We start from the raw sequence: 15852 nt of genomic DNA, 5'->3' as shown, positions 1-15852 counted from the left end.
TCATTCCTGAAGAAGGGCTTATGCCTGAAACGTTGATTCTCCTGTTCCCTGGATGCTGCCTGACCTGCTGCGCTTTTCCAGCAACACATTTTCAGCTCTGATCTCCAGCATCTGCAGACCTCACTTTCTCCTCTGTTTGGCTTGTCCTATGATCGTTGTGTTGTCCCAATTTGTGGTCCTCGTCATCTGTGTGTGTGGCTACTAGGGACAACTGGTCATGGTGAAAGTGAGGACTGCAGATGCTGGAAATTAGAGTCGAGAGTGTGGTGCTGGGAAAGCATAGCAGGTCAGGCAGCATCCGAGAAACAGGAACATCAACTTTTCGGGCAAACGCCCTTCATGAGGAAGGCGTTTAGTGGCTAGTTGGTGTTCGTGGATGTAAACTGTTAGTTGTTTTCCTGTTTGTCCAATATAGTGTTGCATGTAGTCTTTCAATGGAATCTTGTAAATTACGTTAATGTTGCAAATGATGGGTATAGGGTTTTTTGTCCTGGTGCAAAAAGGATTTACAGGGATGGGACTGGAGGGTTTGATTTTTGGGGAAAGGCTGAATAGGCTGGGGCTTTTTTTCCTGGAGCATTGGAGGCTGAGAAGTGACCTAAGAGATTTATAAAGTCATGAGGAGAATGGATGGGGTGAATAGCCAAGGTCCCTTTCCTACTGTGGGGGAGTCCAAAACTAGAGGACATAGATTTAAGTTGAGAAGGAAAGATTTAAAAAGGACCTAACGGGTAACTTTTTCACACACCGGATGGTGTGTGTTTGGAACGAGTTACCAATGGACATAGTGGAGACGGGTACAATTAGAACATTTAAACACATCAGGATGGGCATATTAAAGGAAGGTTTAGAGGAATTTAGGTTAAATGCTGACAAATGGGACTAGGTCAGATTTAGATGTCTGGTGAGCATAGATGAGTTAAACCGAAGGGTCTGTTTCTGTGACACTATGACTCTGTGAAAGAGCTAACCTTGGATATTTAAATTATTTCCACAAATTTTAATCCCCATCTCTGGTAAAATATTGATTTTCATCCCTGCCAGTTACTAACAGGTACACAACTGGTGGCGGTCATTTTTTTTGAGTACCTTTCAATTTCAGTGATTATCTTACAGTTTTGCTTGTTGCCTGTGTATCAACTAATAGTAGATAATTTATTCTGATTCATGCTGCTTCTACTGAGAAAAATAGATAAACCACCCCCACACCCGCATCTCATAATAATTGTTGAATTATCTAATCTGTTGTTTGTGGCTGCCACACTGGTCCACACAGTAACAGTGACTGTATGTCCAAAACATTGCATGAATGGGAAATGATTTGGCCATCCTGAGAATATGATAAAGTGCTATATAAATGCTGATATTTTTTCAAGGTTATATGCTGAACTGTCATGGAAGCATGAAATTCTCTACCTGTGAACCTTCTAAGAATTGCCAAGACTTGTTTGTTGATGAGAATCTGATTTCAGTGCCTTTGTGCTTGTCTGCTTCGAACAGGGTTTGGGGTATGTGCAGGAAGTCAGCATATAATAATATTGTAGCAGAATTGTTCACAAAATATCAAACCTGCTAAAATTAAAGGGATTCTATGAAGAAGAAGCATTTTAAATTAGAATATTAAGTAGTATGATCTGTAAAATCAATTTTGTGTTGCTTTTAAAATGCTTTTAAATTCCTTTTTGAAAAATAGCCTTTGTCAACATCGCATGCTACAGCTTGCAAGTTGACTGTGATAGTGATTTCCTGGAATCTGGGAGTATTACAAGAATGAAATTTTATTCTTCCAAACATTGATAAACCACTTGGTGTGCAGGATACAGAGAGTTATACATAATGCAGTTGCTATCTCCACTGATGGTAGTAACAGATTGTTTAAATTGGTGGGATAGGGCAATTAGGTCAATCAAGCCAGCTACATGGGAACTTAGAACGCTTCTACTGTAGCTTAGAGAGAGTTTTCTGAAGTTCTTTATCCTTCAAGAAAAGCACAACGACATATCAGTATGGATCTTTTGTGTCATTTTAGTTTATCTGTTAGCTCTCTGACATAGGCTGTGACTAAAGAAAGACTTATATTTATATTGTATCTTGAAAATGCTCAGGATTTTTAAATGGCTTACAATTCAATGCAATTTTAAAGAAGCAAAGTGGTTATGCTAATAACCTCCAATTTGAAACCAGAGACTGAGTTCTGTATATCCTAACATTAGTGTTTTACAAGAGAACTACTAGTAGTTTTAATCACTTCAGAGCCATGAAGATGTGTTGGTGTTTGACCTGATTATTGAAAGGTGATATCTGTTGGAGTAGTCTGACAGTTTCATTCAGAAATGTCTTGATTTGTTCCCACTGAGAATGATATATGGAAAACAAAATTACTGATGTGCAGAAGTTGCTTAAGAGTCATTCTTTAAAAATCTATTAGTGTTGCCTTGACATGAGCAGTTAGAAGAAATGTATGTGACTTTGATTTGGTATTGGAATGCCTTATCAGAAACTGTGCTAGCAACAGACAGCAGAAACCATAATAGCTTTGAAGGTATTAAATAACCTTTTTAAGAAGGCAGGGAATTGGAACAAAATGGATAACTATCTTAGAAAGCTAGCACTGGTATGATGAACCAAATGGTTGTTTCTTGTGTTGTAATCTTTTTAATGATTCTGATATTTGCTTAATGATCCTTTCCTACTTATTGCACAGTTAGTCTTTTTTTATAGTCATTGCATTCAGCTGTCCTTTTAGTGCTTTAATATTTTGTGTAATAGATTAGAGAAAAGTAGAGTAGATGCTAAATACATAAGTAAATTGAACTGTACAAGTTCAAGAATTTATGTATGTTTCAAGACACATTTGTCACACATTAAAAAAAGTTGATTCAAAGTTGAACATTTTAATGATATATGTCAGAATGAGAAAGAAAGCCATTCATTATTTGCAATTTTTCATGAACGTTATAAAATAAGGTCTGTTTAGAAGGAAAGGGCCAAATAGTTGCATACAAAATGGGGGGAAAATGTTAATTTAACTCTTGCACCTGTCTAAGACTCTATATCCACAGAGAATCCCTCATCTATAGGTTAGAGACCATCAGATTCTCCAGAACCCAAACTACATATTTGCAATACCAGTAGTATTTATTTGTCCCATATTATGCCTTGATTATATTTCTGTTTGGGCACTAGAAATGTAAGTTCATGCAGTCAGTCAGTTACAGTTCTGACTGAGCAATAATTTGGTAGATGGTAAATTCCCAAGCTGAATGTGAAACAACTCACTGAATGTGATTATGTTGGTTCTTTTATTTCAAGTTTTTTCCTCCCCTTTTTAGTTAATGCACTTGATTTCCTGTGAACTTCAATCTTTCTGGATTAAGAAGAGAGTGGGTAGTTTGTTTCCAGTCCGAAAGACTAGGAAATTCCTCAGATACTCCCACTGCACTGGCAGAGTAATACTATCAGTGTAGGAGGAGTTCTGAGGTTATTCGTGAGTTTATGTACAGATTACGACAAGGGGTTAATTTGCTATTTGATTGCCCATCTATTCCAATGATGAAGTTGACTTCTAACCACGATGACTTAAGGTGAGTATTCATGGGTACATGCAGCTCTGTGATTTTGTTGTTTCACATCACAGTTGAAGGAGGGAATGAAAGTGTGCAGCTCATCACTTTGCATTCTCATTTCAGTTGTACTTTCTACTGATGGTGAATGGTGGTGACAGTGGTGGTCTGTTAGGGGTGGGAATGTAGGAAATGACTGAAGCAAAGTTGATGTATGATTGCCCCCATTTCTCATTTGAGTGTAAGGTCAGTCCTCTTTTCAAGGACAGTCCTCTTTTCATTTTTCATGGAATAATGCTAAACGTAGTTTTGTCCTTTTGTTTTGACTTGGTACTGCTACGCAGATAAAATTAAAGCTGTATTCACTTCCAATTTTTGCAGTACATTTCTAGAGTTTTAATTTGCTGTTGGAGGGGAAACGAGTGTCAGTTGTATTCCCAGCAGCTGTCATTTTGGTTGGATTCTTTTTTTCTTCCCTTAAAGCTCAGTAATTTCATAGAGAAATACGAATATAGTAATTACGCATCCATTTCTGAGAAGCATACTTAGCCATCATTGATTTTTTTTTGCACTGTCATGATATTCTTTAGCAAAACCAAGTGACCAGACTTATGGCATTTTCAAGTGATTTTTCCGGTAGGGAAATAAAAATGAAGTACTGACATCTTGTGTAAGTGAGACAGCAGAAAAGGCTATGGTAGTAATTTCCCTACTTTGAGTACCAGTTATTGATTGTATTTGCTATACTTAATGTTGATATATTATTACTGAAATGGCCTTTTGTCACCTGAAGCATGTTCTTCATTTAAATGTTAAACATAATTTCAACTTAAATAGGCTGATCAAAACAATAGAAGCTTTGTCATTGTTGGTACCGGTGTAATAGCTTATGCTGTGTGAATAAGCAGCGAACAGTTTGCAGTTGTCATTTTATAACTACTGGTTGCACTCAGCAGTGGTCTACACGAGCATATATATTGAGAGCAGGAGTCATCAGTTTGGCCTGTTGAGGCGTAATATGCTTTGAGATCATGGCTAATCTGATTGTGGTCTCTACTTTGATGTCTTCCCCTAAATCTATGTTGACTTCCTTGTCACTCAAAATTCTTAAGTAGCTCAACCTTAAAAATATTCAAAGATCTTTCCTCCACCCTTCTCTGGGAAGTGGAATTCCATAAACTAATGGCTATTTAAGGGAGAACAAAGTTCTCACCTACACTCTAAATGGGATGTCCCTTATTTTTAAGGCTGCATTTCTGGATGACACCACTGCTAGGTTGCAGTCTGCTGTGGGCCTGGAGTCGCATGTAGACCAGACAAGGATGGCCAGAAGGGACAAAGCAGACAAAACATAAGACTGATAAATTAAACTGCATTTATTTCAATGCAAGGAGCCTAACAGGGAAGGTAGGTTAATTCAGGGCATGGTTAGGAACATGGGACTGGGATATCACAGCAATTACAGAAACATGGCTCAAGGATGGACAGGACTGGCAGCTTAATGTTCCAGGATACAAATACTACAGGAAGGACAGAAAAGGAGGCAAGAGAGGAGGGGGAGTGGCCTTTTTGATAAGGGAGAATATTACCGCTGTATTGAGGGAGAATATTCCTGGGAATACATCCAGGGAAGTTATTTGGGTGGAACTGAGAAATAAGAAAGGGATGATCACCTTATTGGGATTGTATTATAGACTCCCTGATAATCAGAGGGAAATTGAGAAATAAATTTGTAAGGAGATCTCAGTTATCTGTAAGAATATTAGGGTGGTTATGGTAGGGGATTTTAATTTTCCAAACATAGACTGGGACTGCCATAGTGTTAAGGGTTCAGATGGACAGGAATTTGTTGAGTGTGTACAAGAACATTTTCTGATTCAGTATGTGGATGTCCCTACTAGAGAAGGTGCAAAACCTGATCTACTCTTGGGAAATAAGGCAGGGCAGGTGACTGAGGTGTCAGTGGGGGAGCACATTGGGTCCAGTGACCATAATTCTATTAGTTTTAAAGTAGTGATGGAAAAGCATAGACCAGATCTAAAAGCTGAAGTTCTAAGTTGAGAAAGGCCAATTTTGACGGTATTAGGCAAGAACTTTCAAAAGTTGAATGGAGGCAGATGTTCACAGGTCAAGGGATGGGTGTAAAATGGGAAGCCTTCAGAAATGAGATAACAATTATCCAGAGACAATATATTCCTGTAAGGGTGAAAGGAAAGGCTGGTAGGTATAGGGAATGCTGGATGACTAAAGAAATTGAGGGTTTGGTTAAGAAAAGAAGGAAGCATATGTCAGGTAAAGACAGGATAGATCAAGTGAATCCTTAGAAGAGTACAAAAGCAGTAGGAGTATACTTAAGAGAGAAATCAGGAGGGCAAAAAGGGGGCATGAGATAGCTTTGGCAAATAGAGTTAAGGAAAATCCAAATTTTACAAATACGTTAAGGACAAAAGGGTAACTAGGGAGAGAATAGGGCCCAGATTCCTGATGAAGGACTCCTGCCCAAAATGTTGATTTTCCTGCTCAGATGCTGTCTGACCATGCTGTGCTTTTCCAGCAATACTGTAATCTTGACTCCAGTCTCCACTATCTGCAGTCCTTACTTTTGCCCAGAGAAAAGGACCCCTCAAAGATCAGCAAGGAGGCCTTTGCGTCGAGCCGCAGGAGATGGGGGAGATACTAAACTAGTGTTTTATGTCAGCATTTACTGTGGGAAAGGACATGGAAGATATAGAATGTAGGGAAATATCTTGACATCTTGAAAAATGTCCATATTACAAAGGAGGCTGAATGTCTTGAAATGCATAAAAGTGGATAAATCCCCAGGACCTGATCAGGTATACCCTAGAACACTGTGGGAAGCTAGGGAACTGATTGCTGGGCCCCTTGCTGAGATATTTGTATCATCGATAGTCACAGGTGAGGTGCCGGAAGACTGGAGGTTGCCTAACGTGGTGCCACTGTTTAAGAAAAGTGGTACAGACAAGCCAGGGAACTATAGACCAGTGAGCCTGACGTCGGTGGTGGGCAAGTTGGAAGGAATCCTGAGGGACAGGATGTACATGTATTTGGAAAGGCAAGGACTGATTAGAGATAGTCAACATGGCTTTGTGCTTGGGAAATTATGTCTCAAACTTGATTGAGTTTTTTGAAGAAGTAACAGAGGATTGATGAGGGCAGAGCAGTAGATGTGATATATATGGATTTCAGTAAGGTGTTTGACAAGGTTCCCAATAGGATATTGGTTAATAAGGTTAGATCTCATGGAATACAGGGAGAACTAGCCATTGGATAGAGAACTGGAGGGTTGTTTTTCAGACTGGAGGCCTGTGACCCGTGGAGTGCCACAAGGATCAATGCTGGGACCACTACTTTTCATTTTATATGAATGATATGGATGTGAGCCTAAGAGGTATAGTTAGTAAGTTTGCAGATGACACCAAAATTGGAGGTGTAGTGGACAGCGAAGAAGGTTACCTCAGATTACAACGAGGTCTTGATCAGATGGGCCAATGGGATGAGAAGTGGCAGATGGAGTTTAATTTAGATAATTGCGAGGTGCTGCATTTTGGGAAAGCAAATCTTAGCAGGACTTATACACTTAATGGTAAGGTCCTAGGGAGTGTTGCTGAACAAATAGACCTTGGAGTGCAGGTTCATAGCTCCTTGAAAGTGGAGTCACAGGTAGAAAGGATAGTGAAGAAGGCATTTGTTATGCTTTCCTTTACTGGTCAGAGTGTTGAGTACAGGAGTTAGGAGGTCATGTTACGGCTGTACAGGACATTGGTTGGCCCACTGTTGGAATATTGCATGCAGTTCTGGTCTCCTTCCTATCGGAAAGATGTTGTGAAACTTGAAAGGGTTCAGAAAAGATTTACAAGGATGTTGCCAGGTTTGGACGATTTGAGCTATAGGGAGGGGCTGAACAGGCTGGGGCTGTTTTCCCTGGAGCATCTGGGGCTGAACAGGCTGGGGCTGTTTTCCCTGGAGCATCTCCGGCTGAGGGGTGACCTTCTCAAGGTTTATAAAATCATGAGGGGCATGGGTAGGATAAATAGACAAAGTCTTTTCCCTGGAGTGAGGGAGTGCATAGGTTTAGGGTGAGAGGGGAAAGATATAAAAGAGACCTAAAGGGCAACCTTTTCACGCAGAGGGTGGTGCGTGTATGGAATGAGCTGCGAGAGGAAGTGGTGGAGGCTAGTACCATTGCAACATTTAAAAGGCATTTGGATGGGTAAATGAATAGAAAGGGTTTGGAGGGATATGGGCCGGGTGCTGGCAGGTGGGACTAGATTGGATTGGGATATCTGGTCGGCATAGACGGGTTGGACCAAAGGGTCTGTTTCCATGCAGTACATCTCTATGACTCTAAGTTAAGAATATTATCTTTGACCATCACAACATTTGCCATTTCTTTTCCACTTCCTCCGCCTCCTTCTAGGTCACTAGGCCCAGAAGTTGAACTGGGCAATCGTATTGTCAGTGTCCTGGTCAGTCCAAACACAAGTTTCCAAAGCTTTGTCCTTCATTTCAGGCTTCTACCTCAATGTCCGCTGGACTGCCCACCCCCAAACCTTCCTCCCTTTATCCATTGTTGCAAATCTATACATGCCTTCAATGTCAGGTTTAATGGTTTTCCATGACACACAAATTCTAGTTCACCTAAAATGTTGTTGATGCAATGACGAGACTCACGGTTGGTGTGTTGCCTCCCAGGTGCCAGGGTCTGTGATGTCTCGGTTCGTATTTTTGCGGTCCTGAGGGGAGAGGGTGACCAGCCTCAAGTCGTGGTCCATATAGATACCAATGACATAGGTAGAAAGAGGGATAGGGATGTAAAGCGGGATTTCAGGGAGCTAAGGTGGAAGCTGAGAGCTAGAACAAACAGTTGTTATCTCTGGTTTATTACCCGTGCTATGGGATAGCGAGGCAAGGAATAGAGAGAGATATCAGCTGAACAAGTGGCTGCAAGGATGGTGCAGGAGGGAAGGTTTCAGATATTTGGATAATTGGGGCTCATTCTGGGGAAGGTGGGAACCAGAAGGGTACTAATATCCTAGGTGGGAAATTTGCTGGTGCTATTCGGGTGGGTTTAAACTAGCTCAGCAGGGGGATGGGAACCTGAGGTGTAGTTGCAGTGCACAGGAGAATGAGAATAGGGAGGACAAGGACAGGATTTCAGGGTCACAGGAATGTGCTGGCAAACAGCAAACTAGTTTGAAGTGTGTCTACTTGAATGCCAGAAGTATCTGAAATAAGGTAGGTGAGCTTGCCGCATGGATAGGTACCTGGGACTTTGATGCTGTGGCCATTTCAGAGACATGGATAGAGCAGGGTGAGGAATGGATGCTGCAGGTTCCAGGGTTTAGATCTTTAATTAAAAACAGGCAAGGTGGTAAAAGGGGGGGGGAAGGTGTGGCCTGTTAGTCAAGGATAGTATAATGGTGGCTGAGAGAACTTTTGACGAGGACTTGTCTACTGACGTAGTGTGGGCTGAGGTTAGAAACAGGAGAGGAGAGGTCACACTGCTAGGACTTTTTTAAAGGCCTCCGCAGAGTTCCAGGGAGATGGAAGAGAGGATTGGAAAAATTATTCTGGGTAGGAGTGAAAGGAACAGGGTGGTCATTATGGGGGACTTTAACTTCCCCAAGATTGACTGGAAATGTTATGCATCTAGTACGTCAGATGGATCAGTTTTTGTTCAATGTGTGCAGGAGAGTTTCCTGACACAGTATGTCAAAGGGCCGGCAAGAGGAGAGGCCACACTAGATCTGATGCTTAGTAATGAACCAGACCAGGTGTTTGATTTAGTTGTAGGTGAGCACTTTGGAGAGAGTGACCATAATTTAGATACATGCCACAGGTCGAGTTGTTAATGGGGTAAGGGCAATTACAATGGAATTAGGCAAAAATGGGGTAGCAAAATGCAGGGGATGCAGACAATGGAAATGTGGAGCTGGTTTAAGGAACAGATATTGCATGTCCTTGATAGGTATGTCCTTGTCAGGCAGGGAGGAAGTGATCAAGTAAGGGAACTGTGGTTTACTACAGAAATTGCATCTCTTATTAAGCAGAAGAAGGAGGCTTATGTGTTGATGAAACAAGATGGGAGTGAGGCGATGGGAGTGTTACAGATCAGCTAGGAAGGATTTAAAGAGACAGTTAAGAAGAGCAAAGAGAGTACACAAGCAGTCTTTAGTAAATAGAATAAAGGAAAAGCCTAAAGCTTTCGACAGGTATGTGAGGAATAAAAGGATGACTAGGGTAGGAATAGCACCAGTCAAAGACAATAGAAAGTTGAGTGTGGACTCTGTGGCGATCGGAGAGATGCTAAACGAACATTTCTCATCGATTTTAACTCTGGAAAAGGAGAATATTGTAGAGGAGAAGAATGAGATACGAGATATTAGACTAGAAAGGATCGAGGTTAGTTACAAACAGGTGTTATCAATTCTAGAGGGAGTGAAAGTAGACAAGTCCCCTGGACCGGATGAGATTTATTCGAGTTTTCTCTGGGAAGCTAGGGTGGAGATAGCAGAGCCTTTGGCTTTGATATTTGAGTCGTCATTGTCGACAGGTTTAGTACCAGAGGACTGGAGGATTGCAAATGTGCCCTTGTTCAATAAGGGCAGTAGAGATGACCCAGGTAATTATAGACCAGTGAGCCTTACTTCTGTTATAGGAAAGGTTTTGGAAATGATTATAAGAGATAAGATTTATAATCATCTAGCAAGCAACAATTTGATTTCAGATAGTCAACATGGTTTTGTCAAGGGCAGGTCGTGTCTCACAAACCTCATGGAGTTTTTTGGGAAGGTGACCAAGCATGTAGATGAGGGTAGGGCAGTTGATGTGGTATACATGGAATGTAGATGAGGGTAGGGCAGTTGATGTGGTATACATGGACTTCAGAAAAGCCTTTGATAAGGCTCCACGTGGTAGGCTGTTGGAGAAACTGCAGAGGCATGGAATCAAGGGTAATTTAGCAGTTTGGATTAGAAACTGGCTTTCTGTAAGAAGGCAGCGAGTGGTGGTTGATTAGAAAATATTCAGCCTGGAGTCTGGTTACTCGGTCCGGTGTGCCACAAGGATCTGTTTTGGGACCACTGCTGTTGTCATTTTTATAAATGACTTAGACGCAGGCATAGGTGGATGGATTAATAAATTTGCGGACGACACTAAAGTCGGTGGAGTATTGGACAGTTTGGAAGAATGTTACAGGTTGCAGGGGGATTTGGATAAACTGCAGAATTGGGCTGAGTGGTGGCAAATGGAGTTCAATGCAGCTAAATGTGAGGTGATGCACTTTGGGAAGAATAATAGGAAGGCAGAGTACTGGGTCAATGGAAAGATTCTTGGTGGTGTGGATGTGCAGAGGGATCTTGGAGTTCATGTACGTAAATTGCTAAAAGTTGCCAGCCAGGTTGATACTCTGTTAAGAAGGCATACGGTGTGTTAGGTTTCATTTGTAGAGGGATTGAGTTCTGGAGCCGCAATATCATGCTGCTTCTATACAAAACGCTAGTGCAGCCACACTTGGAATATTGTGTACAGTTCTGGTCACCATATTTCAGGAAGGATGTGGAAGCATTGGAAAAGGTGCAGAGGAGATTTACCAGGATGTTTCCTGGTCTAGAAGGAAGGTCTTATGGGGAAAGGCTGAGAGACTTTGGTCTGTTCTCATTGGAAAGAAGAAGGCTAAGAGGGGATTTGATAGAGACATACAAGATGATCTGAGGATTAGATTGGGTAGACAAAGAAAGACTTTTCCTAGGATGGTGATGTCAGCTTGTACGAGGGGGCGTAACCATAAATTGAGAGGTGATAGATTTATGACACACATCAGAGGCAGGTTCTTCACACAGAGAATGGTAAGGGCGTAGAATGCTTGCAAATGTTGTCAACTCAGCCACATTAGGGAGATTTAAACAATCCTTAGATAAGCACAAAGATGATGATGGGATAGTGTAGGGGGATGAGCTGAGAATAGTTCACAGATTGGCGCAACATCGAGGGCCGAAGGACCTGTTCTGCGCTGTAATGTTCTATGACTGTGTGCCTATTAACGCTACATAGCCTTACCAGACCACAGGCAGGTCTCTTATTAGAGAGTGATGAATGGTGATAGTTTAACCCATGGGTCACCAGGTGAGGGGAGCAATTGAAAAGAAGAATTCTTTATGATCTCATCTGGTATGGTATTGAATCCATGCTGTTGGTATCACTCTGCATCAGAAGCCAGCTGTCCAGCTCCTGCTAAGGGTCATTTAGCTCAAGTAGTTCCTTTTCAACCTGTCGCCTCTCCTAAGGCATGATGACCCTTAGGTTAAACCATCACCAGTCATAGAGTTTCTGCTGTGTGAAAGTGAACCAGTCGGTGCATCAGGTCCACACCAGTTCTCCAAAGAGCATCTCATCCGGACCCACCTTCCTATCTTATCCCTGTAACCCTGCATTTCCCATGGCTAATCCACCTAACCTACACACCCCTAGACACTATGGGCAATTTAGCTCGGCCAATCCATCCCACCTGCACATCTTTTGGAGGAAACCAGAGCACCAGGAGGAAAGCTATGCAGACATGGAGAAAGAGACAGTCACTCAAGTCAGGAGTCGAAACTGGATCCCTCGTCCTGTGAAGCAGCTGTGCTAGCCACTGAGCCCATTGTGTCTGTCTAGTGAGAGGGCAACCTGGACTTTACTATGTCATTATACCCATCCTCCCTGATTGAAATTCGCTCTTGGTTTCTTGAACTTAAGTTAAAAACTTTCATTCTGGTGTTTAGTTCTTATGTGGACCTGCCCCATCCCGCATTTAACATCTTGCAACCCTCCAATGTGCCCGCCATCAAATTTTTTATGCAGTCCTTACTTCTCCCTCGTTTCATTTGGTGTACTGTTGATAGCTATGCATTCACCTCTCCAGAATTTCCTCCATAATGCCACTTAATCTTATTGTCTGTGGCATCTAGCTATGCAATTGTTGTCTGCCTTATTTCCTAGATAATAAATGTCTGCACTTAAAAATAAAAACTGGACTGGCTAAGACGTCCACTGCTTGTGAAAGGTGCTGAGTAAAAGCAATTCTTTTTCTTCTTTCTTTCTTTAAGACTGTCCTTAAAACTACGTTTTGACCAAGCTTTTCGTCACCCCTTTTAATCATTTTGCCTTTTGCTTGGCATCTTGTTTCCTCAAACTTCATGTAATGCCCTTTTTGCATGAAATGCATAAAAGAACTGGAGATTGCTGGTGCTGTCATTATACCTCTTTCTTTAGAAGCAAGCCTAAACCTGTGAGAAAAACTTCAAATGCCATGGATATTGAATCTCTGAAGTGTGGGTGAGAGAAGCCTTTGTTAAACTGCCTATCATTCATAGATAGCCATTCATGATATAAGGACAAAGCCAATACATGCTTCATAGGTTCAAACATACCACATTCTTTACTAACCTGGCATTTCCATGAATGATGCTAAAGTTTGTGACCTTTCACAGTAAGGTTGCCATCTTAAAGCTAGGTTGCTATTTTAGAACCAGTATTATGAATTTGAAACTCTTTCCTATTTTTACCTTTAGTCAAACAGGAATAGAGTCATAAAGTCCTTTAAGGCACAGAAAACAACTAGTAAGTTCATATTGACTACTTGCAAAACCTTCCGATCGGTTTCACTTCCTTGACAGATCCATATCGTTTTGCAAGTTTATTTCTGTCAAGTGTCCATCCACCTTCATTTTCAAACCATTAATTTATTTTTCCCTCTTCTAATGCAAGTTGCTTGTAAAAATTGATCTCCGAAGTCTCCAAGTACCTATTGATGTCCTTTTTGTTGATTGGAGATCACAAAACATTATCTATCACTGATGTCAAACTAATCAGTTTGTAGTTGTTATAACTTTTCCTTGATTAATGATGTCACATCTGACATTCTTCAGTTCCCTAGCACTTCCCTCATAGAGTCTTTGAGTTGTACAGCACAGAAACAGACCCTTCGGTCAAACTCATCCATGCTGACCATATCTAGCGAAGATTGAAGGATTTAAGGCAAGCTTTCCCAGTAACTCCACCCAGATTCCTTTATCAATCTGGGATGTAAGCTCTCTGGACCCTGTGATTATGATTATTCCCAAACATAATCAGTCTTGACAATAACTCCACCTTTTCAGTTTTCAAGCAATTGATTCCTGTTTCTGCTTCAGCCAATATTTTGTCAGACTTCTCTTCCTGAGTAAACATCGATACAAAGAACTTATTAAGTATTCTAGTGATGCCCTGCGCCTTGCTACGTTTATTAGTGTCTTTGTCCAAATGACAATGAGATTGCCATTATTTGTTAAAACAAAATGATTGTTCTTAGGAAATAGTTTGAAATAACTGCAGCTGGTCTCAGTTGAAACACAATACCCTATTTTTCAATGTTTGTCAAAATCTAAAACTTCATGTCACTAAACAGGTCATAGAAATATCTGTCTTGCCATAGTTTCATATGTCGTGATGCAAAGTTCATTTATGGTAATATACAATAGTTATTTTCAGACTAAAATAAATGCTACAGGTTAGGGTATTTCTTGCTTTTTCTTCAAAAAAAGTCTTTTTTTCTATCTTTGCAGGCAGATTTTTCGTACACCAAATCAACCATTTTCAGATAGTTTACCCATCAATGGTCAAAACTATGAAGAGTCAAGCTTGGAATCAATATTCCAGCTTAGAAATGGAGAACATATACAGGTCTGTAATTCTTTCCAAATATGTTATATTTTCTCAAAGAAACGTACAATGGAGGTCACTTGCCAATCGTTGCAGTTTAACATTGAATTATTCAAGTATGCCACAATAGTTTGCTGTTGTATTTAAATTCTTGTATATTGTTTAAAAAGATTGAGCTATAATTTGGATGTTTACAAGATTTATTTTCAGGTATGCTACCAAACTGGAAAATATTGCAGTCACACAATAGATTTACCCTATGTTAGGTTTGTTGCTACTTTCAAATCGGAAATGTTCCATTTGGTGGTATAGCAGTTATGTTAGTGGACAAGAAACTTGAATATCATGCATTTAAGTCTTACCATGAGAAGTTGTGAAACTGAATTTGCATTTGTTGGGTGGACCAGGAAAATAACCTTGAAAGTTTTTGATTTGTTACAAAGGCCAAACCATTTAACTAAGGTCATTGAAAAAAAGGTATCTGCTGACATGATATAATGCAATTGCAGATTAATTCAGACAGGTTGAGTGGCCAGAAATCTGACAGATGAAGTATAATGTGGAAAAATATGAAGTTACTCATTTTGGTAAAAAGCATGAAAAAGTAGAGTTGACATAAATGGTGATGACTGTTGAATTCGATGTGCGGAGGTTTATGTGCATTCTAGTGATTAAGGAAAAAACATTTGGTCCACAGGCACAGCATAACATCAAGAAGGCCAATGGGATGGGAGTCTTTATTAAGAATTGAATTGAACATAGAAGTAAGGATGTTATAGTCCAGTTATGCAACACATTGTGGTACCACATCTCAAATACTTTGCATTTTTAGTCTCCTTATTTAAGGATGTAAATACATTGGAGGTGGTTCAGAGAAGGTTGACTAAATTGATACCTGGAATGAGTGAGTTGTCTTGTCAGGATAAATTGGACTTTTTTCCATTGGAGTTCAGAAGAGTGAGAGTTGACTTAATTAATGTGTATAAGATCCTGAATGTTCTTGACAAGGTGGATGCGGAAAGCGTCCTCTTGAGTTAGTCTAAGGGGGGGGGAGGCAGAATTTAAAATTAAGGGTTGCCTCTTTTTATAATGGAGATGAGGAAATTTGTTTTCTGAGTGTTGAGAGACATTGGAATTCTGACTCCAGAAGGTGATGGAGGCAGGATCATTGAATATTTTTAAGGTAAAGATAGATAGAGGTAGAGGCAGCCTAAGCTTATCAGATATAGATGGGAATATGGAATTCTGATTACCATTAGATCAGCCATGATGTTATTGAAAACAGATCATGCTTGAGTGGCCAAATGGTCTACTTTTCCTATTTAATATGTTCATATGGACAACATGTTGATGTATACTAGGTGAGGATATTAATATTGCCTTTGAAACCCATAAAAGGTTTCAAGGAAAACTAAACAACATCAAATTACCTTCCATCTGCTGCCCTCTTCATGTTGTTAAATTTGTTGATTGTGTTTAATTGTATGCAAGTGATGGGCTTCAACTAGGGTTGCATTTGAGTCCGTACAAATCAATGCACAATTAAGTTGTGGTTCTTTGTTTCTGTAGTGTATATTTTTAATGCATA

General features: G+C 40.4%; 1 protein-coding gene across 2 annotated transcripts in view; it reads left to right on the top strand.

The window, feature by feature from the left end:
* Positions 1–15852, top strand: part of LOC122565355 (protein strawberry notch homolog 2-like) — a 162866-nt gene that overhangs the window by 66520 nt on the left and 80494 nt on the right. For both annotated transcript variants that reach the window (XM_043721240.1, XM_043721239.1), the window contains exon 4: positions 14168–14285. In XM_043721240.1, the coding sequence (XP_043577175.1) occupies positions 14168–14285 (118 nt within the window). The remainder of the gene's footprint in view (positions 1–14167; positions 14286–15852) is intronic.

This window comes from Chiloscyllium plagiosum, chromosome 31 (genome assembly GCF_004010195.1).
Source record: "Chiloscyllium plagiosum isolate BGI_BamShark_2017 chromosome 31, ASM401019v2, whole genome shotgun sequence".
In the NCBI taxonomy this organism is placed as follows: Eukaryota; Metazoa; Chordata; class Chondrichthyes; order Orectolobiformes; family Hemiscylliidae; genus Chiloscyllium; species Chiloscyllium plagiosum.
This window is presented reverse-complemented; position numbering and strand designations above follow the sequence as displayed.